Consider the following 27,841-nt stretch of genomic DNA (forward strand, 5'->3'; position numbering starts at 1 on the left):
GCGCTATACAGCACTTTAAAAACCAACATAGCATTTTCTGCATCCCAACAAGCATGAAGTATATATGCAGTGTACTGACATACTATTGTCTACAAATGTATGGAATCTAATATGTATTCTTAATTCAAAAAACTTTCTTACCCTTTGTAACTCTGCATCTGGATCTGGATGTCCTTCTGCAAGAAGACGTTGTCGGATTTCTTCTAATTCTTCCTTTTCTCTCTTTCGATCCCGTTCATCCGCTTCCATTTCCTTTTCCCTGTCTCGCAATCGCTTCTGCAGAGCACTTCCCCTGAAACAAACAGCACATTCATTTTGATTTACAAATTCACGCAATCCCATTAATATTTGTTAAACGAAGAATGAATCCAACTCTATTCAGAATCTGGATTAAGAGTGCTCTGCTTGATCAGGCCAAAAAGTCTTACTTCTTTGAGCATTCTGTGCCCTGGTTTATATAGTTTATGTTAGTTTACCAATCAATTGCATTTTATTTCACATAATGTAGTCAAATGTTGGCTTAGTACAAAATATGAATCCGATGACTGCCATATAGTGATGAAGCAGAAAATTTCCCAAGTGGAACTTTGGGGAGACAGCAACAGTTATTTAACTATCTTAGATTTTGAAGCTGTGAAGACATTGATGCTGAATCTTTCATTATGAATTTTCATCTTTAATTTCTACAGGTAGTCCTCGAATTATGATGGCAACCAGGACTGGAATTTCTGTTGCTACGCTATATGGTTTCTGCCAGCATTGCTGCCCTGCGCTCGCGGGCCCTGTCATTCTCACCACCCTGTGGTGAAAAGAGCCTTTCACTCTTTTCTTCCTGCTGTGGCTGAGGCAGAAGGTTTTCAAAGAGACAAGGGACAAATATGTTCTCAAGAAGAAGGCCCCGCTGTTGGCTAGCAAGGGGCTAGTCCGGGTACGCCACAGCAGCAGTCACCGAAAGATGACTGTGAAGCTTAACCGGGGTCAGCAAGGCCAGCTGGGTCAGTGACTGCAGGGCTAGCAAGAGCAGGGCAGCAGGATCAGCCAAAAAGACAAACGCGTTTCCATTTGTTCAGTACCGCCATAACTTCAAATGGTTGCTAAATAAATGTTCATAACTTGAGGACTGCAAGTAATAGTTGGGACTGGAACTTCCATCACAAATCAATGTGATTGGGTTTTGTTATTAACTAAATTCAATCATAAGTTGGATAAGAAAGTTGCCGGCTTCCCAGTCAACTCAGTGGGGAAGCTAGCAGGAGGTTGCAAATCTCATGTGGCTTGTAAGCAGGCTGGCAGGCAGGTAAGTAGCTACTATTGCTTGAGATAAGACATAAAGAGGTGCATGAAGATTATCTGTCAAGGGTCCATTAGGGTGGACAATGGTGGATCGGGATATGTGAGAGTGGCAAGGCTTGGTAGGATACATAGCGGTGGTACAGCCAAGGCCAAGGATGGTGCACAAGAGAGGTGTGAGACTCAAGGGTGCAAGGGATGCCTGAGACCAGAGTGGCATGAACCGGGGGAGACTGTACAGTTGGCAGAAACTTACCTCAATAACTTGCAACCTTTCCTTTGGGCATCCCCTTGACTTTATAGGCAAGCCAGCAGGGAAGGTGGCAAATGGCAATCACATGACTAGGGTGTGCAACCAATCTGATGTGTGAGTCAGTTGCCAAGTGCCCAGATCACAATGACCATGGGAGTGCAGGGATGTGCAACTCCAAGAACTAATCATAACCAGAGTTTCGGCTCTATCATAACTTTCAAGAGTCTTTGAATGAATAAGTCAAGATGTACCTTTACCTGTAATTTTGAAGGAATTATTTTTCTCTACAGGTAGTTCTTGACTTATGACCAGTTGAAGTTACAGTGAACTTAAAAAAACCTCCCCAAAGTTACGACACTCTCCCCCCCCCCCCCGTCACATTAATGACCGCAGTGAGTCACTTGATGACCATTGTAAAAACTATTATAAAATCAAATTTGGTCACATGGTGCCTTTACTTATAACTGCAACAACTTACAACTAACATTCCAGCTTCAATTGCTTACACTAAAATTAGTGACAGCAAATTAAACAATTGTACCTTTTTTAAAAGGCTAAACAGCAGCAAGAGAAACAAACACATTTAAAGATTATGTTATACATTTAATTATTAAATAATAGATATATCCATTTTCAAATGGAACAGCAAAACCTACAGTATTTCAGGAACAGTTCACCATTAGGTCTCTTGATTTACCAATAAAAATTAATGATAGTCCTCATTAATTTACCTGTAATATTTGGGATCATCCCTGTCATCATCATAATCTTCTAGAAATTCTTTCAGACGTTTAGCTTCTTTTGCCTATGAAAAGTGAATATCGGTACATTATTTCCTTAGAGCCTGTTTATTTCTAGTTATTGATGCACACACAATGAAATCACCTTTTGATGGACAAATTCAAAGGCAGAGTCCATCAGACGAAAGGCTACTGAGTTGGAAAGCAGGGTATTGTGGAGATTTACACATTTGGATAATATCATTATGTATGTGATGTAAATTTACTGTACGGAAAAGTCCTGTGCATTACATTCTGGTAAATCAAGGTTCCATCATACCATTGACTTTTAGAATCCTCTGTTTTTAAAACCTGCTCATTTTGGGGGAAAGAATCTAAAAGGATATTAAATATAATCCCAAGTACTTTAAGCCATTTAAGCAATCTACATTTGCTGCTATACAAAATATCTAGGAGCACACCTGTTTACTTCCATATTTCTTTAACCATCAAAATCTTAATCTTCAAAGATCAAGACAAAAATATTTTGAAGGCTAGCTGCATTTCCTGAAGAACTTCCTTTTTAAAAAAATAAAATGTAAGTAGATTTCTCCAAAACTATGGGAGAAACTATAACAAAACAAACTGATTAATATAAGAGCAATTGCAATCTGATAATCATAACTTCTATTTTTCCATTTTGATTAAGTAAAGGCTTAAGTTCATTTTAATCCTTAATAATCATGTGAATCTTCTTTCTGCAATTCGCTTTTTCCCCGTTTTGCCTGAAAATTAGTTTTCTTAATCCACTGAACAATCTGCTATATTTTGATAATGCACATTAGTATGGTAATGATATGCAGATAAATGTAGTTATGCTACTAATTACCTGTTCAGCTAAGAGGAAAGCTTTTAAATGTTAAAGTGCAATGCTAGGCATGCTTGTTTAGAAACATCAAATAATTCAAATGTGACTTTCTTTCTATTAAGTGTGCTTAGAATTTATTTATTTGTATCCAGACCTTATTATTTTTACGAATAACTCAAGGTGTAAATACGTATATTCAACACACCTTCCTCCTCCTATTTTTCTCATAACAAAAACACCGAGAGATGATTTGGGCTGAGGAGAGCGACTGGCCCAAGATCACTCAGCTGGTTTTCATGGCTAATGTGGAACTTGAACACAATCTCCCAGTTGCCACTCTGATGCCCTAATGACTAAACCAAATTGGTTCTAAAAATAAAAAAAATGAATACTCTTTTGTGGATCAAAATGTTAAATTCCACAAAAATCCACTGTCTACATCTATAGTCTCACATTACCAGATTTATGGTTACATAAATTATTTTCGTAGGTTATAGGCCAAAAAAGTAATGCTTTCATCTTTAACATGTTATTTAGAAAGAAATATTATTTTAGATGCGTACTAAAAGTAAAGAGGAACACTACACATTTTTCTTAGGATAAAGTCAAAGATACAACACAGTGAGGAGTCTACAGAACACCCCAAGTTTTAAATTAACCATAAGGGACAGCAAACATGAGGAAAATATGCAAGTGGAAGCTATTTAGGCAATACTTTCAATCTTAAACTGATCATATAGAAAATCTTTCTTGGAATAATCAGGTTATATGCAGTCACTGCAAAAGATGACAAAGGGTAAACTGCCTTCCTCAGCCTGGCATTCTTCATCTGTGTAACACAATAGCTGGATTATAACCAGCCTCTATAGGCAATGATTATTCTGGCTGCAGTTAATGGGGACTTTTATCCAGCATATCTAGAGAGCATTATGTTGGGAAAGGATAGATTAAAGTAATATTGGGGTGGAAACTAAAATGATGCACATTCTTTTGTTCTGTAGAAAGTTGTTCCCTGGAAAGGGTCAATTTAAGTGTACTGGGAAGATTTGTTTGTTTCCTATGAAGCAATGGGAAATACTCTACAGGTCCTAGACTATAAAAGGTCCTAAAATTGCCCACAATTTTGAATAGAATGATATTTGTGAGCCTTTTCCAAAGCTCATATCGTAAAGCCTAAATAAACATATGCACATACTGATGCTCAAGTAAAGCTTTCAATTCCATGTATACTGAAAAACTCCCAATTTATTTATATTGCCGCCTTAGACAAATAAAACATTCACTATAATATTTTCATATCCAGATGAGAATTTCTGTGTTTTAATATCTAATAAGAACACTGGCAATGTAATAAATTCCTTACCATCTCCCGCCTTCTTTCTTCTTCCCTCTCAGATTCTTTTTCATATTCTCTAGCTTTCTTCCGTTCTCTGATTTCCCAGTTTTTAAGACGCTGAAACCACAGAACTTTTTCATTATTTCACCGTTCACCCAGGAATTGAAAAAAAATAGCTCCATATTTTATTTTGGAAACAGCAAAATCATCCGTAATTAATTTAAACCAAATAATTATATATCAGCCTCAGCTTTGTATTCCAGCAGAAAAAGAATGTACAAATTGTTACAAGAATATTGACAGCATATGCAGAGATTCATTCAAGGGGAATGATATTTGATAGGTCTGAATATAAATATCCAATATTTATCTTAGACCTCATTCATAAGTGGAGTTTCCTCACTGAAAAGGAACATTACCCTGGAAAACAGGTATCATGAGATATGGTATATTCTGCAACCCGTCCTCCCATTTGAATTAGGAACCTTTCAGCAATTCTTTTAAATACCTCTTGATAAGCTGCTTCCTTTTCCCGCAATTTCCTTTCCAGTTTGCGCCGTTCGTAGGCATCTTCTTCATCTTCTTCTCTATCTCTTTTCTTGTCCTTTTCTCGTTCCCGCTCCCGTTCTCTTTCCCTCTCCCGCTCTCTCTCCCGTTCCCTCTCCCGTTCTCTTTCCCGTTCTCTCTCTCTGTCTCTGCTTTTCTCTCTGTAGAAAACATAGCAACAAAATAATATTTGGGCCTGATTAAATAGTTTACCCCAAAACCCCACCAAAGTAGCACTAAGTGTCATATTTAATGACTTAGAGAGTCCTGTAACCAATAAGAAACATCTATTAAACCCATACATACCACAGGATCACTCAAACTGTAACAATTTCACTTTTTAGAGTTAGTATTTACATGGAAATATTTAGGTTAAATCAGAGGTTCAAGTGTGAAGTCACAGAGAAAACTGTTGAGTAGACATACTAGCTGAACAGTTTTACATTCTCTCTCAGGTATAGGTTTGAAGGCTTCAGTCATTGAATATCCCAGTCAACCAGCACATTGGACATTTGTCTCTGCATGGACTTAAGAGATGAATGAAATGGCCAGGCTAAAAGCCAATTAAGAGGAAGTTCCCAAATTGTGTCACCAATCAACTGTGAATTGGAAAGAAAATTGAATCAAAGGGGGACACAGATAAGAGACATGTTAGACTACTAGGAACAGATCATCAGAAAAATTAGAAGAAGAAAAATTCAGGAAATTTAGGGGGAAATAGCTGTGAACTGTCAACATAAACAGATCATGGGAAGCAATGCGGGTTGGAACAGTAAAGCCATAAATCAATTTAGAATCTAAAGAAGCTACAGAGTGGAACTATGTGAACCCAACTACTAGAGTTTGTAAATATGCTTTACAACAAAGATCAAGAACCTAAAGCTCTAAGTTGAAGCCTACAAAGAGCTGTTAAGGTAATTTTTAATATGACAGGAATAGAAACTTATTAAATACATAACAGACAATAACTCAATTAGCTATATTTTAATTAAGTGTAAGATGTAATTTAACTAAATCAAATTATGTTTTTTACACCCACACTATTTTTGGAATGTATCGACAGGATATCTTTGAAGGCCTAGTTCCCTAGATTGAGCTGGGAAGAACATCTAGTCCATATCTGTACATTTCCAGCTACTTTGATTCTGTCTTGCATATCTACTTCATATTTGACTATTATGTTATGGAAAGAAAGTTTAGACGATGAGAGATCGCAACCCTATACCTGATATCTTTCTTTTGAAGTGAATGTTTTCTTTTGTGATTTCACCCTTTAATTTGCATTCTGTTTGATAACAAAATATATATCTTTCTGACTCTTACATTCTGCCCCATTCCCATGTCAATACCCAAGGTAAAAAGAATGATAAATCATGATAAAGAATATTTATTTTAAAAGAGCCGATTCCCCCCCCCCCGTGTCAGGATCAGACAACGGTCTTTCCCTACGCAATGGTAGGATTCCCCATCCATTCTCCCTTTTAAAGAAATCAAGGATTGTCCAGCATCTCCATTATTTCTTTTCCATTTTTCATCAAAAAGGTAGACAATGGGAAAATCATCTTGGAACAATAAAAGTGTATAGAAATCTGGATGTCTCTGGATAACTTACAGTGTTAACAATAAAATTATGCCATTTACTGTATACATTTAGAATATTTGCCTTAAAAAAGAAACATTACCAAATTATTTAAGTCATTATTATATCACAAAATTTACCTAGATCTGCTCCGATCTTTATTCCGGTCTGAGCTTCTTTCACGGTCTCTGTCTCGATCTCTTTCCCTGTCCCGGTCTCTGTCTTTAGTGCGATCCCGATCTCTATCCCGTTCCCGCTCCCGTTCCTTCTCCTTTTCTCGTTCACGTTCCCTCTCCCTCTCTCTTTCACGCTCCCTTCTTTCTCTTTCGCGTTCGCGTTCCCTCTCTCTTTCACGCCGTTCTTTTTCAATTTCTTGTCTTTCTTTCTCTTTTTTGCCTTTTTCCTCCTCCAATTTCTAGAAACCAAAAGGATTTTCCAAGTTAGTTTGTAGCTAGATTCGGAAGCCCCACCCCACAATACCAAAATCTGGTAACAAGAATATCAAGATCAAACACTTATATAGTTTGCTTTCAATTCATATGGATGAAAACAAAGTTTTGCATTCATAAGATAGATTTCGTGCAAGTTATTTACCTAGCAGGCCAGCAATCTCCAACCTTGAATAGAAAAGCAATGCTTGTCTCCTCCGTACTGATTATTACATGAATGCATTGCCTATAATAGTTCAGAGAATGAAAAATACTTTGACCCTAAACATGGTTACATTTTTATGTAGCAAAATTCATCCAATTCACAAACGATTTAGTGATATTAATTAAAGGAAGCTTAATAGCTGATTATATCACATCTAGGTAAATTAAGTTTATTCTCTCTAAACTTGGAGAATAAAGCATTTTCTAATTTCATAGTGGAGTATATGACTGTATGGTTTCAAACATCTTTACAATCACAATACTTGTACTGTGTTTTAAAAAAAATAACTGGTATGATTCTCATTCAAAGGGTCTGCAGGAAGGAAAAGGTTGGAAATCACAACGAGATTAGAAGATTGTATGTTACTGAATTTCTATAGAAGTACATTTCTTTATTGAAAAAGTCAACACTGATACTAAAACACCCATGAAGACAACAGAAAAATTAAATCTCATTAATAGATAAATCCATCCTTGGAAGCAATTGGTGTGGGTTAACTTACAGATGCTGTGCTAGGACATGGACCGCCAACACTGGATTAACCTTGCCTACAAGCTATATTTCTGGGAGGAAGAGCAAGTACATGGTTCACAAGTAAACCAAAAAAAAAAAAAAAAAGCATAAGCCAATTATCAGCCTGATGGATGCCAGAACTTTATGGGAATGATTCTTCCTTGTGCAAGTGTTGTTCCAAGAGGGATGCCATAGAGCAGGGATGTCAAACTGGCGGCCTGTGGGTTGGATGCGTCACACACAGGCCATGCCCGCCCCAGCTCCATGAATGGGGAAAACATCGTGAAAAGCCCCATGACGGCAATGTGACAGTGCGAGTTTGACACCAGTGCCATAGAGCATAACAGTATCATTTTCCCACTTGTTCTCTCCTTGGTACACACATTTAATGTACAAGCTATTTTCAGAATGGAAGGCTTTGCATATACCTCTCATATCTCCATCCAGCCTTCAACACTTGTTAAGGAAATATTCAATTTGTATTCTCTGAACAACTGACGAAAATGGATGAGAAGGTAAGAGGAATATATAAATTTCCCATTCTGAGGAATGGCCTGACTCAAAGAGTAATTGATGAACTTTGCTATTCCTTCTGAAGAGCCCTCTGTACAGGGACCCAGCACTAGTATAAGGAAGGATCACACCCTTTGTGTAACCGATGCATTTTAAATAATGGAAAGAGCAAATTCATTCCTTTTGGCATCAATTTTACCATCAGCAAAATACCATATAAATTAGGACAACAAAATGTGCACATATTTCTCTCCTTCAACAAATAATTTAAAACAATTTGAAAAAACAATCTTACCTGTCAGATAGTGTTCTGGGGCACACTCATGGACCAGAGAACCCAAACAAGATCATAGTAATATAACTAAGAAACAAGAGATCAATATATCTAACCATGATGCTAAATAGTATTAAACATAAAACGCTGGCAAAATGGTGTTAGATACATTGAACTCACAAAGGAAAGGATATTCAGAATGATAGAAAACAGCCATTGTAAGGGGGGAAAGATGAAAGTGCACAACATGTGGGAACCTTACAATCTAATGTCTAAATGAAGTGCTCTCATATAATTTCATCAGTTAGGGCATATATGCTGTATCACAGAACTTACCTCCAATTTTGTATACTTTTACAGAAAAGTTTAGATACTGGAATGGGCAATACTTACTTTATTTTTAGCTGTTCCAATATTTTAGATTATTTTAGTTGTTCCAATAAAAATGCTATTGGTTATGCTGCTGGTTGTAATAAAAATAATCATAAAAAATTTATCTGAACTTAAGATGCTCCTAAGGAAAGGAGCAATTTTAAATGACGGCCTTTAAGGTGCCGAATAGCAAAATCAAGAGTTATTTCCATACAAATTTGAATAGGCTGCTTCCATGTAAACAAAAAATAAATAAATAAAGAGGTAAAAATGAAATGGAGAAAGAATTAAAGGTATGCTGAAGTAATGAGCAAAAAGAGTATAGACAGAACAATAATAAAATCTTACCTTAAGTTCTCTTCAGACTCATCTGTGCTGTAAATGGACGCCCCCTGCAATGCTGACACCCTAACAGTCTGATTATTATTTTGTAAACTCTAACCAAAAAACATGCAAAGGTTCACTGGGCTCGCTAGCCAGCCCCTTTTTAATCATCCCACCCAATATATAAAATGTCCATTTTATATCAGAATTAATTTCATCATATTTTAAAAAAGAAATTAAAAATATTTTCCAATAAGGATAGATCACAGGCAATAAATATGCCCAATTGCTTCTGAAACAGAAAGCACCTTTTGCTTTTGTTTTTGAACCACATCGTTTAATTGCATTTTAGTTTCTTGTTGGGGCTTGGAAATAAAAGCGTATTTTATTATGACCAGTTTCACACATCTTCGGAATATTTATCCTCAGGTTCTCATTCCCAAGTAATATTGGAATATTGTGCACTGCCAACAACATATAACTTATTTTGTACTTAAAAGTTAGAAATGCAAATAAGCATGACCTGTTACCAGAATGTACATTACCGTTTTGTACCTTAATACCGCCGTTCAATGTTATTAGCAAACAGAATTCTCATGTCAGGAGTGAACATATTTGCTGGCATGGAGTAATCCAGCCTTTATGCACAGTTATTATTCCATGAAAGCTAAACATCAAGATATACACTGCATGCATAGCTTGCACTTCTCCACCCTTGCACCACCCTCCCCAACCAGAACACATTAATAAATTCACAGTATCCGAAAGTTCTCTAGGTGGGAATCCTGAGGTTGAATTTGCTGTGCAAACACATTTCCAAGCCAGTTACCCCTTTGCATATTTTTCTGAGGGGGCATCCATAAATAATAAAAAAACAGAAGCTCATACTTACATCCTATTCCATGTTACTTTCCAAGCTGTGTTTTTCATCTTGCATTAGTCACCATATGATCTCTATCATAATGGTGGGGGTCAATGAATAGATTAGCTTTATGGGAATTTACAGTTCTTCCATGCATCTAAATTTTGGTAAAGTCTGATAAATAATACCTAATTTATTTCACCCCCATTCTCAATTCAGCTACTAAATTTAATCTTAAATTTAAACTAAGCAATAGGGCTTAGTAATAACGCGAGTATGAATTATGTTTTACAATTACCTGACTATTATGGGAATCAAAATGTGTTTCAAAGGGCAGCCCAATTTAGTTATTTGGTCTTATGTGTTATTTTAGCCACTTTGGGTTAATTTTAAAACAGAGTAGAAAGGTAATTTTTAAAAAAATGTATTTGTGTTAAGAGAGAAGATTGCAATGCAGTAAGTAATATGAGAAAACTAACTAAAATATTAGACCATTGCAGTGAGAATGATTAGATACGCATTATTCCTGCTATAAAGATGAACAAATGATATGTAATGTCCTTGCAAATTTTCTAAAGGGTGACGGAATCGAAACTGGGTTTTACAATAACCTAATTTTGCATAAGCTGCAAAAAAAGCATATTACCTTGTGTGTATCTCTGAATTTACTAATCTCTCGTGATATCAGGTCCCTTTTATCTTCTTCCATTTCTATAGCATTTATATCCTCCTGTAAAGGAAAAAAGAGGTGGGGGACAGAACAAGAAATAAAATATTAAAACCCATGCACAAAGGAATGGGAGAACCAAAAGAAAAACTGAAGGTTAGATGTTTTGTACCAGTCTTGTAAGAGATAAATAAAGGGCTTCTGCAGTACCAAACCTCACAGTCTGATGTTAAATGAATGAAAAAAAATTAGATGGACACGAGTCACAAATCTGGTAACTAGCAGTAAACATAGTCATTGTCAAAGCCTACGATGTAAACGAACCTTGGTGATGAGTGGATAAGGTATCAGTGGGGCCACTGGAAATCTGCGGAAAATCTGCGGAAAAATCCACGGAGATTTTTTTTTAAAAAAATAGATTGCACACTACTCTGGAAAAAAAACAATGTTCTGTATGTTGGTAGAACAAGCAATATTGTATTGCTGTGAATTTTGGTCTGACTCAGCAAAATTACAAAGAACCTCGCTAATTCTCCTTTTACTGATCTACTTTTCAGCAAAGGTTTATTGGGTGCCACCTCACCCAGTACTTCTCCATTTAAAATTGTAGGATACAATTTTAGTATTTTCAAACTAAAGAAATCTTGCAAGCTAAACTATGCTTGTTTACAAGTGGCCAGTGCCTTTTGAAATTTTAAACCTGATTTTGTACTTTACTCGCTAATTCGCAAAATTTAAAGATCTCAAGGGGGTTCCCAAGTTACTGCAAATTAGCGAGGTTCCCCACATCTGAAATCAAGAGTCAGATTTGATTTGCCATTTGTTTCCCCACACTCACATTTTTCTCCCACATTATCCCTCATCTCATCTTTTCAACCACAGAACGGGCAAGGGAACCAAATGTGACCATAAGCATTCAACAAAGGAGACAAAAGTGCCTCTAACCCAACTTTACATGGCACACACTTCAATTTCTTTTCTCCCCCAACATATACAGAGCTTCAGTTCCACTTGCTAAGGGAGAAGGATGCACTTCCAATTTCTCAACAGGTGAAAAGAACAGAGCACACTTAAAGTTCAACTATGTAAGCAATGTGCAATTTGAAATAATCCTAATCTAAACATTAGGAAATTCAATATTCAATTAATGTAAAGAGGGATAACAAGAAGTGATTTTATTAACACTTATCTTTTTCAGTACCATTATAAGAGTTGCTGTATATTCAGAAGATAATCCACCATGTGGATGAAATTTAGGAGAATGAGCATCTTTAAGGAACTAAGATAAACAAAAACTTCAGCACAAGGCTTACTCAGATTAATTGGAGGCAAAACATAAAAGGAAAGCAAAAGGAAATGTGTAACAACTCTGATTGTTTTTTTGGTACTGACTTTCAAATCCAATAGTGGTAAAAGAAAATTAAACTTAGCAGGAGGGCTGCAAACTCAAGCCAAATCCCATCAGTTAACTCTAGTTGTGACTCAGTTACAGTCAAGCATGCACGTATTTGCAAAGTATTTTCTCCCAGAATGAATTTTATTTTTAGTCCAATTATGACTAGGTTTTTCCACAGAAGGTGGAATATGGCATTCCATGCCATATGTTAACACTTTAAAAAATCTGGAAGACAAATGGCTTAATTGCCAAATAATAACAAACCATTTTATAACAGCATAGCTTTTCCCCAGGAATAACAAACAGCTTCTCACTTATGTGCACAAACATAATCAAAACAGGACATCAAAGAAGGTACTTTGTGATTATGACATCAGTGTGAACCCCTAAGGCCCAGAGCTTTTTGGCCTTTTAAAATAACAAATGTTAATAGGCAGGACTTTTACGTTTAAGATGTCAAAACACCTCTCCACCATAAAGAACAATCATCAATGGTTTCAATAAATGAATTTTGAAGGGACGAAAGGCTGAATCAAACCTGCAGCTCCAAGTCTGGGCATTCAACCCTTGTGTATACACACCTACATCATCCATAGGGTTTGGCATTTAGAACTGATTTAATTTCAGTATGAAACATGTAAGTGCTGCTAACATCAAGGCTTGTTGATTTGTGGTTTCATCAGATGCTTTGAGCTAATGTATGGCACAAGGTTTGGCCCTTATTATAAGGAGAGATGAAGTAAATCTGTTTGTGTCCAAAATCAAAACACATACGTCCTCCTTCTTTTCCTTTTTCTTCTTCCTGGGATGAGAATCAGACTCTTGAGAGGGGGCATTGAGCTCGCTGGAATATTCCCGAATTAACACTTCAATTGCCCCTTTAATTAGCTGGTCTCTTCTCTTTGCTTCTTCATCCAGGGCTTCATCATCATCGGCTGCAGATTCTGGCCTGGAGTTCTAAGAAACAATATAAATAATGTCATAATGGAAATGGCAAATAAACAAATCTTTTATATTTTACCCTCTTACTTGCCCTACATAGCTAAGGCAACATAACCATTACAAGTAGTCCTCGACTTGCAACAGTTCATTTAGTGACCATTCAAAGTTACAACACTGAAAAATGTGACTTATTACTGTTTTTCACACCCACAATCATTGCAGCATCCCTATGGTTTCATGATCAAAATTGAGATGTTTGGCAGCTGGTTTGTATTTACCACCGCTGCAGTGTCCTGGGGTGAGGTGATCAGCTTTTGTGACCTTCTGACAAGCAGAGTCAGTGGGGAATCCAGATTCACTTAACAACCATGTTACTAACTTAACAAATGCAATGATTCACTTAACTGTGACAAGAAAAAATGTACAATAAGTCATATGGCATATGCCCTTAGATGCCACTGCCAAAAACAGCCTCAGTGATCTTTGGTGAATGAGGAGCAAAAGCCAAAGGAGTTGTTGTTCATAACTGGCCATGAAAACCTAACATCCTTTAGCTGCTTTGCCACACAGCTGCAAAACAAGTGATAGATTCCTTACAATATCAAAACTGGGAAATTAATGGTGCACAACTACTCAGATGATCTTATTAATTTTGCAGCTTGAGGATTGTGAGACAGATGCTGTTCTTTTATCTTCCCTGCTGACAGAAAATACGCATACGGAAACTTTGCAAAAACTCTTTTAATTAAAGTTGGGCCCTATAAAGTATACACTCTGAAAACAAGATTAAGTGATGTGCATTTGCATCTTTCCATGCGGCAAAGAATATAATTTTAATCTTCTCTGTATAGCGATAATCCAAGTTATATAGGTAGTTCTCAACTTACAACCATTCATTTAGTGAAAAACACTCATAAGCCATGTTTTTCAGTGCCATTGTAACTTCATTTTTTCATGCTTATGATTCCTGCAGTATCACCATGGTCACATAATCAAAATTCAGACTCTTGGCAACTGGCTCATGTTTGTGAGCTATAGTGCCCTAGGGTCATGTGATCACCTTTTGCAACTTTCAATGGGGAAGGCAGAGTCACTTAACAACCATGTTACCAACTTAACAAATGCAGTGATTCACTTAACTATCTTAAAATGGGGCTCACTTAACAATTATCTTGATTAGCAACAGAAATTTTGGGCTCAATTGTGATCTTAAGGACTATCTGTATAGTCCAACACTATTTTAATAAAGCAGAAATTACCTTTCATATGAATCTTGTCACACGGCTTGCATGATAAATTGTCTTAGAGCTTTCATTTTAAATCTAGAAAACTTTATTTCCCAATAATATGTAATCATAGCATATATTAATAAATTTGATGTTATGCACATGTAATTTATTTGTATTCTATTGTACATTGTCTCTAAACATTGCTAAAAGATAAATTCGAAGAAAGTTATATATTATAACACCTGGAACAAGTCTCCCTGTTCTTCCTTACATTATTTAGCTTTTAAAACATTTAACACATTCTAACATTTTGAATGAAATTGCTTGTAACAATTACAAATATAAAAAACTGAATTAAACAATTTAATTTTTTCAATAATTCCTCATAAACAGCCAGATGTTCATATTCCTAAAGATGACAACGCAACCCTGATTGGAATCATAATGGCAAACAAAACCTGATTATGAAGATAAATGTATTTATTAATGTAGACATTAATTTTAAAGAAATATTGTGCCCCATTCAATACTCTTAAAATGCTATCTCAAATTCTTTAAAATAAATAGTAACAAATGATTGGTGAGCTTAAAAAAACTATTGCTAAAACTTTTCTTTAGAGAGAAAACCAAAGGGACTCTCACCTTAAATTCCAAGACAGTTTATCCAGTCAAATGCCAGGTGAAAAAACAAAGAACAGAAAAGGGAAAGTCTCACTAAGCAGTAGTAGCTAAGAAGCAAGGAAAGGAGGAGGGAAGGGATTACAACTGACAGAGAAGCTGTCATATTAAGAACAGCTTGAAAAGAACTAACAGGGAATTGGATAGGTGATATTAAAATAATTTTGCAAAGTGAAAGTGCTATTCAGAACTAATTTGATTAATTCTTTCAGTTTTCAAAATAACTATGCTATGACTCATAAAAACAAAAGGCTTGAAATCTTTCTGAAATATCAATTATTTTTATTCATGATTACATGAAATGCATCAGTTTTTAAAGATAACAGAAATGAAAATACAGGTTGTCCTCATTTAGCAACTGCAATTGGTTCTGGCAAATGGTTGCTAAGCAAACCATTTGATTGAGAAAGATGCTGTGAAGATCTTTGGTTGCTGCTACCCTTTTAGATAAAGTTCTCTCATGGAGCTCTGCCAGTATTACTCTATTTGTTCTTGTCAGGCACAAACATTTGGTTGTAAGTGCACATATTGCCTTTTAAATTCGGCTGTTTTTTGGATATGTATATAATTTTTTTAACTTTGGGATGTGTGTCTTTTTTAATGTTGTACGCCGCCCTGAGTCCTTTTGGAGAAGGGCGGCATATAAATCCAAATAAACAGAAACAAACAAACAGAAACAAATATTGGTCAGAAAATGATTTTTAAACTATCATTTATTATATAATTTGTGAATGGTCACTTAGCAAGGCACTTGCTAAACAAGGACTTGTTCTATGAGCTTTCTTTGTTCTACAGCTCACAATTTCCAAACAGAAAATTTCTTAACTTCTCTGTCATAACAGCACAAGCTCAAAATTATGGCTATTATTTAGATTATCATTTTGACTGTGACTGGCTGATTGTGCTGGCCTGATACTTCATATAGATACAGTGTGTAGTAGTGAATGATAAGCCTCCATGTATAAAACTAAATTCCTTAAACAAAGAATGTATGTGATCTCTTTTTCCTAAATACTAAAAGAATTATGTCAAACCACTGTCATTTTTAATTCTATGGACAACAATCATATTCAAAAGGGCATGAATATGGGAAGGGATTTGGCCTACAGCTTCCAAATGCAAATCCTTAACATACATTCATGTTTGTAAAGTAAAAAATAAATTCTATAACATTTAGCAAATGTTACAGAATGTATTATAACTCCTGATCATGAAAACTGGAAAGCAAAGGAGTACTGTGGAGCTTAATCTACAAAAGAACCATAAACTCAACGCAACAGACTGAACAGAAACAAAGCAACAAAAGAGGTACAGGGAAAGTATGTCTGTCAATTATTTTCTATTTTATATATTTCTTAATTTGTATACATACCCCATTGGATGCCCTCTTTTTTGCTTTCCACTCATCCAGCTGAGCCTTTGTTTTGGCATCAACTTTAACAAGTAGCTTCTTTTCTCCAATCTGGAGATCATGTAGCAATCTCAGTGCACGTAGTGTGGATTCGGGCTCTTTATATTCACAAAAGCCAAAAGCTAGAAATAATTGAGAATTTAGAACATAAATTTAGAAGTCATACAGGCAAATGACTGTATCGATAATTACAGGACTGCTTTTCAATGCAAATTATTTTATGTGTTATCAAGACCTCCATAAAGTACATTTTTAAATATTCAGAAAAAATGTCTGTTCAATCATATACATTCAAGTGTTTTAAGATAGGAGCATCTATTCTCTGTTACTGTAACTTAAGTAAAAGCCCAAAATAGCTGATCAAGTGCAATAATACATTTCAAAATCACATAGTAATTTATGTCGTTGCAACATGATTATAAAGATAGTAACTGGAACAGATGAAATATTGTCACCAATATTTGGTGGTACTAAGGCAAACGACTGAAGACCACAGGATTATGCAAACACAGTTCAGTAAGCCAATTGCAATTATCAAATAAGTATCATCATGTTTCTTTCTCACTACTATTGACAGCAAGGACTGAAAGCCGTCCCTTCCACCTTTTAATCAATTTTTAACCTTCCCTGCTTCTTTCAAATTTTATACACCATTTTTATGCTACTAATATTTTATTGTACACTGCCCAGAGTTCCTCTGTGAGGAAGATGGGCACTTAAGTATGACAAGTAAATAAAATAAATGAATATGAGAAAATTAACAAACCTTAGATGTTCATATATGTGTGTGTGTGTGTGTGTGTGTATAAGTATGTATGTATTCGAACCTGGGCTGTTTTTACATGTATTAGCCACTAAGCCACAAACTCTCCTACTTTAGCTCGAATCCCAGTAAGGATGTGGCTAGCTGATGAGAGCTAAATAGCTTGAAATAGATCTATACTTGTCTCACTATTTATTTATCAGCACAAATGCAACACAAAAATGGTTTTCTGCCTGGGAGGCTTCTAGGGTGGAGCTGAAAGGCAAAAGGGAAGCAGTATGCTCCTTTCCATATTTGGGCATACCAGGTGCTTTGACATAACACTTATGTCTGTCTGTCTGTCTGTCTGTCTGTCTGTCTTATCTATCTACATACATACATACACACACATACAAACACACACACACATTTGTGTATACACATATAAAAACAAGAAAATGCAGATACCTTGTAGTTTTCCAGATGCTCCTTGAACTCTCTTCCAACTCAAAACCAACCCACATTTCTGAAAAACATTGTTTAAAAAGGCATAAATGTTGGTGAACCATGGCTGAATATGCATCATAAGAAGAAAATAGTCTTTCCTGGGTAGTTTTATTTTTAAGGAATGCCTTCTGGAATAATTCCTGTTAACGATTAATACATTTAATTATTACATAAAGAAGATAGAGGTCCCTGAATTATGATTTGGACAGTTACTAAGAGTACCATGAACTGCAAAAATCAGTCAATCCTGGTCCAAATAAAGACTTATTGCACTTTCAAGACGATCAGAAAGCAAAAACTCATATATTTAGTTAAGTTTACTTTATTGTCATTGCACATCGCAGAACAAAATTAAATGCCATTTTCAGTGTACATTATAACTATAAAAATAAACACACACACATCCTTCACATGCTATATAATTGAAATTGAAAACCCGATATTGCATTAATATTGCACTATACCATAGAATTCAATATAGTTACTGCCGTGGGATATAAGCTGTTTTTTAGCCTATTTGTCCTTGTTTTTTGTTATTCTGTACCATCTGCCAGATGGTAATAGTTCAAAAAAAAGAGTGCCCAAGATGAGATGGATCTTTGAACTTTCTTAAGGCAGTGGGAGCTATAAAGCTCTTCCAAAGAGAGGAGAGGGCAACTAATTATCCTTTGGGCAATGATGTTAACCCTCTGGAGTGCTGTCCTATCTGCCACTGTGCAATTGGGAAAACATAAACAGGTGCAAACACATATTTTGGAAATATAGTGCACAGGCTGACATAAGAAAAATGACTATAAATGGCAAAGTAGAAAGATGACAAAGAGTGGATTGCAAGACTATTCTTGAAATAGCCACATCTGATTGCTAAAACATTTATCCACATGGTCACCAGAAAACAAGTGTCTTGACAACATTTAACAATTATGCACTCTATTAAGTATTTTCTTCACAAAAATATTGCTACTTGTATCATCCAAATTCTGATTTCATAGATCATGCCTGAGCAATATTTCTAACCCCAATGAAGGATGTTTTGTTGGGTCCAGGGCCAGGCATGATGGCAGCAATAGTGGAATGGAAATTTATTTGGCTAATGCAGCAAGAGATAATATTGGGTATTCCATATATTTTGGACTGTAATTACTATAATTACTACTATCACTTATCAATAGCTGTGCAACAAATAACATCCAAAATATTTGAAAGGCATTGCAGATAAACAGACAAAGACACGCACACACCATATACATGATACTTTGTGAGTGTATAGAAAATGAGAGTAACTTTTCACTACCCTATGAAGCTGAGATGAAAAATTCTGCACGGAAATGAAATGTCATAAGTTGCAAGTTTAAATCTTGCCCAATGGAGCGTTTTAAATCAGTACACAAGTATAACAAAACAGATAATGTCAAAATATCCAAATTAAGTTCTGCAGGACTAAGTTCCAATACTGTTATATTACTTACAGCAAGAAGTTGTCGTATAAGCATATCTGATGCCTTTTCAGATATGTTGCCTACAAAGACAGTGGTGGTGGGACCACTGTTTTCATCATTTTCTTTGTTCTTTAGACCTGGATGTTCCTTTCTAATACCCATGTGTTTCCCAACCATCGACACTGCAGTTGGAACCAATACCTGAAAAGAAAAGAGATTCCTACTGTTAAATTTCAGAGAGGAAAAACCCTTAGCCTATCTTCATTAGAAGAAAAAGTCCAGAATTGTAGAAGAACCACATTATTTAACATATCAACAAAATGGTCAAATAACTTAAACAATACACTACTGAAAATAAATGCTATATAAATCCTGAATCATATTTACTTTGAAGATCAATATTAATTAAATTTTGCCTGAATAGTTTTCTCTACAAGAGATTTCATGCAAATTTTTTCAGGTGATTCTGGAAGAATCAACCTGTATGCAAAAAATAATCCAAATGGGAAATTATATAGAAATTCAGAATATTTCTATTTAAATTTATAAATGTTTAATAATCTACATACATTGCTTTATATTTAAAATGCCACCTGAGAGGAATAAAATTTGGAAGTATTAATTAAAAGAGTTGGTCATTTTTTGAAATTTGGTAGCGACTTTGTTAAAAGCTATTATTTTGGCTCCCTGGATTGCACCCAATCATGTAATAAGTTCAGTATTCGCTTTTCCCCTCCATTTTGGGGATTTGAAATATTTAGAGTAGCAAGTAGTGTATTTTAAAGTTAGTGCATCTATTATGCACTTTTTGATACAAAGTTTTGCCACCAAATTTGGCCACAGGATTGGGGAGTATTCCAACAGCCATTAAATTGCCCATCCCTGTGTTCAAACAACTGAATGATCTTTTGGAAATGGAGATCAATGCGAATAAATTTTTCACTCTTTACAAGTGATTTTTCTTTTATTTTTGGAGCATGCCAATTAAGAAACTCAATTTCTTCCTCTTTATTGTAAAACTCGTTCCTTCTTGGCTTCAACCATGTTTATTGGGGCAATGGTAATGATTGTTCAAATTTATCAATGATTTCAAGATATTTTGCAAACAATAATCAAAGCATTATTAGATTTAATTCGCTTTAACCTAATTTAAAACATGACCAAGAGTAGAAGCAGTTTTTCAAAGAAAGGAGAGTCCTGTGTTCTTGAAGTTTGTAAAATATAGGCAACTACTATTATACTGATCATTCTATGATGATTTTTTGTTTAGTGTATGGCCGTACACAGCCAAGGAAGTCTACAATGCTTTTAATCCACAGAGTAGTTCTGGCAGCCTATGATTGCTAGTTCATTTTGTTCACTTATGCGTACTATCTATGGTACACTACAGCGTGCGATCTAGCTTTGCACCAGCTGGCTAGTTGTGTTCAATATTTTTGTAATCAATTACTATTAATTGCTATTATTAGTTAGACACTAATGATATTTTGAAAGATGACATAAAAGTAATCAAATCTTGCAATTATTTCCATAAAGTTTACACAAATTGTATTTTATATTATGCTTACCGTTGGTGCAGGAGCCATAATACCCATTGGCACAGGAATCATTGGAGTCCCTGTGAAGTGAGATTGTGTTAACAGTTTATCAAGAATCAACCACAATTTTAAAATACCTACTAAACAGAAATGCAACAAAACTATATTTATAAAGATTATTTTCCTAATTAACATACCCAGAGCTATATTTAGTTAATTGTGATTTTAAAGATTTATTAATCAGTGATGGGAAAATGAGGCTAATTTGATGAGTTTCTGATGTAACTTACCAGGAGGTACAGGTGGAGGAAAACCTGGGAACTGTGGAGGTGGAATTCCAGGTGGAAGAGTTGGGATTCCCATCGGAGGACGGTTTAAGTGAGGTGGAAAAGACATTTTAAAAAGAACCTAAAAAAAAGCAGAGAACAATCAGATTCAGAACCATGAATCTTTTGAAATGTCCATTACTGAGCTATCTCTATATTCCTCCTTTGAGGATACTAATGTGTGAAGAAATATTAATTTACATAAGATAAACAGAAATAACAGCTCTTCTGGACTATTCACTACAAAATAAATAAGAGAGTCCTAAGAAAGTAAATTCAGGGCTTTGCTATTTTACATGAAAAATAACTTTCATAAAATGTATATATCAGTAGCTTGGATCGAGGTATGTATTGCCTCAAATATTTTTACTTTCAAATAGTTTGTAATATTCCTGCGCGTAGATGGGCCATCCAGAGCACAAGTTATACCTATAGATGCTCTCTATGAGGCCTGCTGAGTCTCCAGTTTCTGGAAAGTAGTTTTTCTTCACTGAACGTAGTACTGTAAGGCAGAGATGGAGTCACACCTCACTTGCAGAGTACTGACGCTGACTTGCAGAATACTGACTTTCTCATCATAATCACCTCAAACTGACATCAAGGAAAAACATGTTTGCTCTAATGTTCACTTCTGACTCCTATCAAACAAATCATGATGGTAGCAAAGGAATCTGATTTAATCTGAAACTCCACAATAAAGGGAGAGTTTAGTATATTATAGAATAAAATAACAAACAGAACTGAAATGTATCCTTAAAAAAATCTTCCCAATGTGCCAAAGATTAAATAAAGATACCAAATAAAAGTGGGATCACTTGAACAGAACAACAAAGTACTTTGGAAATATAAAACATAAGGAGATTAAAACAACATATAACTTATTTCATTTAAAATTTACCAAGCTTCAGCCATCTAAAACTTCTTCTAATGCTCTTTATCATTGTAATAAAATATCCAGAGTAATTCCAACAGTTTAGTGGAAGATGCATTTGATAAAAGTTCATCTTGTTATTTTCAGCTCTCTCTTTAGGGTCTAATTCAGCAGTGGCTCATTGGACAAAACCAGATACATCTTTACACAACTGAAAAATAATACCTCTTTAAGCATTTTATCAACTAATGTAGTTTTTGACTGTACTAAAAAATGTGTCTACTTGTTATAAAATCTCCTCAAATTTCTGTAAAAATGATTTATTCTAAATTATTTAGGGCCAGCAGCCAATAATCATTTGTTTAATTCTATCACACCTAACTGTGTTGGTCTCAAATAAAAAAAGAATTTCATTATGATCCTTAGCTTGCTTCCCCTTTTAGGATGACATTATTCTATTACTGGGTTAAAACAATAGTTCCAAGTTGTTACACAGATGACATTACAATTGTTTAAATAGGAAGGCATATATACCATTGTGTAGCAATAAAATTTCTATTAAATTCAGTTAAATTGATTTAAATCATTTTCATTAAAACTGTATTTCTGATTGAAAAGCTCACATTTTAGAAATGTATTTAACCCGGTACTCATAAAAGCTGATTATGTTAATTACTAGTTCAGTAGGGGTGTTCCAAAAACTCTTAGAAAAACTCTTTGTTACAGTTAAAAATATTATTGGTTAACAAAATACAGTAGCCTAAATACACGGGAGACAATCTTCTGTAATACAGGTAGTCTTCGATTTACGACCACAAATGAGACAATTTCTGTTGTTAAGTGAGACATTGAGTTTTGCCTGATTTTGCAACCTTTCTTGCCACAATTGTTAAGTGAATCACTGCAGTTGTCAAGATAAGTGAATCTGGCTTCCCCATTGACTTTGTCAGAGGTCGTATGACCCTGGGACACTGCAACCTTCATAAATATGAAGCAATTGCCAAGAAGATGCTGCAATGGTCACGTGAAAAACACCACTTTTAGTCACTTTTATCAGTGCCATTGTAACTTCAAATGGTCACTAAATGAACTGTTATAAATCGAGGACTATCTGTATGCTGCAAACTTCTTCCAACTAGGATTTGGACATGATTGGTTAAAAGGTCTTTTCTGTAGCAGCATTCCATTTGTGAAACAGGCTCAATGGGTTCAAATACCTGGCATCCGTACCCATATGACTTTCTGAAGCTAATGTGTTCTGTTTATTTATTAATTAAATTTGTTTCTCTCCATCTCACTGCGAGGTGATTCAGGGTAACTTCCAATATTTCTCCAAAATGTCTATGTTGAGATGATATTTTCTTTTTGCTGCTTAGAGAGCTGGAGTTTTTATTTATGCTATTTTCTGGATTATTAATTATTTGTGCAATTATATTTAAGCATTCTTCTTGTAACCATGGTGCATATGGAACTACAAGGAGTTCTGCATAGGTCAGGAGCAAGTAAATGAACTATGATCACACCACTTCTAAAGACCTACTTAGCTTTATATATATTATGGCAGAAGTGCCCTTCTACCTACCCAATAAGTACATAGTGCAGTGAAATGGTGGAGGAAGAATGGAAATCATTCTCTCCTTCCTCCTGCATTTCCAATTGGTTCCTGAACTGATTGCACACACTGTCTTTTGCATATTTAACAGGGAAACATGGAGACAAAACAAATTGACATCTGCCATTCTAGTTGACAACAAAGCCTTAGAGCATCCACCCATTGACGCTAGTCTACTATAATTCTATATAGATTGGACATACTGAAAATGAAAAGTTTTCTCATATAATTAGCAAAAAAAGTCAGCTGCCAGAAGTGGAAAGAAATCTGTTGTTGGTCTGCTGTGCATCTGTGCTAGTTGTGCTAAAGATTCTTCTACATGAACTAGTGAAACAAATAGTCCTGTAGATGAGATATTGCATACTCTATAAATTTGCTGAATTTTTGACATGCTTTTTACTTTCTAATAGGGGCTGATTAATACTTTTATTAGGGTGTTAAAAAAGCAGACTAGAAAAACCTTATACAAGACAGAACCTTTTTGCTCATTGATGAGAATTATTTATTGCTTGCTCAGATATGAATTCTTTATGTAATCTGTTTTAAATGATTTTGTACAATTACAAAATAAATTAAACAAAATAAATATTCAATCAAAAAGTGCTTCATCTCTTCATTCTTATGTTCAAAAGCAGATTAGATGAGGCTATAATTCTATATTTATTTGAAAGCATCTTTCACTTAATTTATTTTCACATAAAAAGTCATCTGAAGGTAGATTATTAAAATCCAAAAGTTTAAGAATAGAAAAATGAAAGCATATGTGATTGTAAGTGTCAGTTGTGGAACATGCTTTACACAGTCCTATTCTAGTTTTTCCAATTATGATATTTCCAAAGCAAAGTTTCAAAAAGCAAATTTAACTGGTTTTATGTTCAGAAATTAAGAATAATTTAAATAAGCAAAATATAACTGATAAAATGAAGATTAATCAATAACAAAGAGATACAGAACAATTTCTGATCCATGAAATCCATGAGGGAATCAGCTTAATTCAGAAACAGAAGGGGTCCTGAGTAAAGAAGAAAGGGATGACTAAATAATATTTTAAAAATCTAAAATTAGAAAATAAACAAAAGTTCTGCAAATGAAAATATGCAAAATGAAGCATATGCAGCAAAAAGAAAAACAGCAGAAAACAAAAGGAAAATGTTAAGGAAGGGAATCCTTCTTCCAACTGAGCAAAAGAAAAAAGAAAAAAAGAAACACAAACAACTGGATGAAACCAGACATTGACCATGACATAATTATCCAAAAACTATATTACACAATATAGAACATTATTAAATGTATCATTATGGCTTTACTAATGAGCAAAATACTTCTGAAATAATTGAATTGATTCAGCTAAATTCATCAGTTGTTCCTCTCAGAACTGTTCCCAAGTAATTATTGTTAACTATATGAGGAAATAACAGAAGTTAGTGTCAGGTGGCATTTTCAAGAACAGGTAGTACTTTATTAATAATCAATTGTTCTGGTTTGGTTACTTTGGCATAATGATAAAATCTATGGAATATTTCTGCAAATTCTATAATTAACACAGCACACATTTTTCCTTAAAATTATAAAACAGAATAAAGAAAAAGATAAAAGATATTTTAGGAATCACATGAACTGGACATTATAAGTACTTTTGTTTCCACATGGAGTCTGCTTCTGAACTTCGTGCTTGATGTGGAGAAGAATGAAACTCTGATTTTGGGTTTTACTGATTAGACTGATATATCTCTATATCATTCATGTTATTATGAAAAAGCAAAAAGTTGTGATTTGATATTAATGCCTTATTTTACTGTAACAGAGTCGGAAGTCAATGTTTCTTTTTCTTTTTTTTCTTACCTTTCCTCACGTCTCCTTCCTCTTTTCCTCCCCACTGCTTTCCTATTTACTTTGTATTTTGTATTTTACATTACTTTATAACTCAAGAAAAATGTTAATGCAGAAAGAACATTATAAAAAAAATGTTATGACTTCAACAAAAATCAAGCGCACATAGAGAATTTGCCAAAGAAGAGTTCCTGAATTTCTAATAACTATTAAAAATATAGACAGTTTACCAATATGGTGTTGTACATCAATAAATGAAAATAAATGCATAAAAAGTCATTTTTTAAATTTAAAACAGACATTATTAAAAATGAAAAACTGTATGGCAAAATAATTATCAGCTGCAGTCTTTACAACCCATTATAAGATTTCACTGGTCCCCTGGGAAAAAGCCTGGTAACAAAACCAGGTCTTGAGGGACCTTCTGAACATCAACAGGGATGGAGCCTCGCCTCACTTTGGGACTGGGAGAATGCCTGCCTCCCGGTACCCATCAAGTGTAAATCCCTAGCAGCCAGAACCCACAGCCTGCATTCTGTACTACTCAGAAGGACAGGCAGATGTAACAGGGGGAGGCAGTCTCTCAGATAACCCGGTCACACACCCGGAAGGGCTTTAAAGGATAATACCAGGACCTTGAACTGGACCCAGAGCAAAGTGGCAACATATGCAGCTTGTGGAACATGGTACAACGTATGATGTTCTGGAAACACATATTCTGCACTTGAAGCTTCCAGATACTCTTCAAGGGGAGGCCCATGCAGTGTGTTACTCTACAGTAGTCCAATTGGGAAGCATGAGTGACTGTGGACAGAGCCTCCTGATCTAGGAACTGGCGCACAAGACTGTGCAAAGGCCCTCCCAGCCACAACTGCCACCTTCCCTTCTTTAATTGATGGCATCTTGACTGAAGCAAGGAGAGAAAAGCAAGAGAAAGAAACTACATCCAGCACCTAAAACTTGAAATACAATAAAGCGTCTAACAGGCTATGGATAACCACATTTCAAAGCTAAACACAAAAGATGCACTTAAAGTCAACTTACCACCTGTCTTTCTGAGATTATCTCCTCATATCTTCTCATTACCTTACCATCTGTTTTTCTGAGATTACCTTCTCTTTTCTGGATTACAAATTTAATTCGTTTAGATTTCATTTCAGGTAAATATTTTGGGGCTTAGAGAACATTTTTAATACCATTTACAGGGCAATCCCCCTTAAAAAAAAGTCAAGTTTGTCTTAAATTTCAGATAAGCAAATATAAGATTACAAATGTATTTTAAAATGTCCGCAGAAGACGGCAGATCCATAAAAAATAAACGCATAACCCCGTGGTGCTTTTCAGGGATGATTAATCGCTACTTAAAACGGTCGTGATTGATCCTCACACTCTGAGACTTGCACGGTTCTACAAAACCTTCTATTTCAAGAAACGCTGAAGGCGATATAAAAACGAGCCCTTTTAATATCGTTTTCTAAATGAGCTGCTTTCTGGGGGGGAAAAACATTGCCGGACCGCAAAAGCTCCTCTAAGGATCCTTTCGGAGTCTCTGAGATTATTAGTTTTTTAAAAAAAAAAAACTCGTAATCCGTTTATTAGTTTTCAAAAAAAACCAACAACACAGCAACCCTCGTGTTTCAAACGATCTTTTTTTTTGCCTGCCGGCGGAGGGTTGCTTCGCAATAATTCCCTCCCACACGCCAATTCACCTCTCGATGCTGCGCTGGTCAAGCGCCGAGGTGACTGCATGCAAGCCAACACAGATGGATGGGCTCGGGGGAGATCTACTCCGAACGGGCCGGTTTTCAGGCCTCGACAGTGGCCTTCGGTATCGCCCCTATCGCCTTCTACACCCCCTTTCCCCCACCCACCCACCATGGAGCACGATGCTTTAAAAGAAAAAGGGAAGCATCCAAACCTTCTCTCGCCCCTTCACCCCCCCCCCCACAAAGCGTCATAACCTTCCCTGAAAAGCTCCAAAAGGGCCACCTTCAGCCCGCCCCCATTCCTGAAGGGCCCCCGACACGGGTGCCCCAAGCCGCCCAAATCCGATTCCCCCCCCCTCCCTCAGTCCCGCCTCTTTAATCCATAAAGATAAAATGCTGCACGGGCATTGCCCCGCTCTCTCACCGAAAGCAGCGGCCGAAGACAACAGGCCCGACAGCCTCCACTCTTCTCGACCCGGCAAAGGAAACTAGGCCGCAAACGCGCCACTCAGAGCCACAGGCGCCGTCGCGTTACGCGAGATGGTCACGTGAACAACCTCCCCCCCCCCCGCGCCTCCGCTTTCAGCCAAAGACCGCCCAGCGCCGCGTTACGTTTTGATCATGGAGAAGTAGATGAATAGTCCTAGAGGTATCTCGAGGAACGTGCACCTCTAGGAATTGTTTTGGGTCTACAGTTAGCCGACTTCCGTCCTCTCTCCTGACACTCCTGTGGTTGTCCCATCGGAAGAAGCGGTCTTGGGGATATGCTCTTCTTTCTTTTTGATTTTAGAACATTTCTCTCGGGTTCAGCTTTAAAAGAATCTGTAATGTTAACCCATCTGAA

At 35.8% G+C, this 27,841-nt stretch overlaps 1 protein-coding gene across 3 annotated transcripts; it reads right to left on the reverse strand.

The window, feature by feature from the left end:
• Positions 1–27,574, reverse strand: LOC309384156 (RNA-binding protein 25-like). 3 transcript variants are annotated; one of them, XM_081937360.1, is made up of 15 exons: positions 27,422–27,567; positions 26,336–26,413; positions 20,943–21,060; positions 20,683–20,732; positions 19,145–19,315; positions 17,637–17,694; positions 16,388–16,548; positions 12,941–13,123; positions 11,095–11,148; positions 10,750–10,833; positions 6,732–7,006; positions 4,975–5,173; positions 4,494–4,583; positions 2,275–2,348; positions 1–292 (listed from the first exon to the last, which is right to left on the reverse strand). In XM_081937360.1, the coding sequence occupies exons 2-15, from the start codon at positions 26,372–26,374 to the stop codon at positions 16–18; spliced, it is 1,833 nt and encodes a 610-aa protein (XP_081793486.1). In that variant the 5' UTR covers positions 26,375–26,413; positions 27,422–27,567; the 3' UTR covers positions 1–15. The 3 variants fall into 3 exon arrangements, with proteins under 3 accessions (XP_081793486.1, XP_081793487.1, XP_081793488.1); XM_081937361.1 differs by lacking the exon at positions 26,336–26,413 and having other exon boundaries at positions 27,422–27,574; XM_081937362.1 differs by lacking the exon at positions 11,095–11,148.
• Between the last annotated feature and the right edge of the window lie 267 nt (positions 27,575–27,841).

This window comes from Natrix helvetica, assembly GCF_964273705.1.
Source record: "Natrix helvetica genome assembly, chromosome: 1".
Taxonomy (NCBI): Eukaryota; Metazoa; Chordata; class Lepidosauria; order Squamata; family Natricidae; genus Natrix; species Natrix helvetica.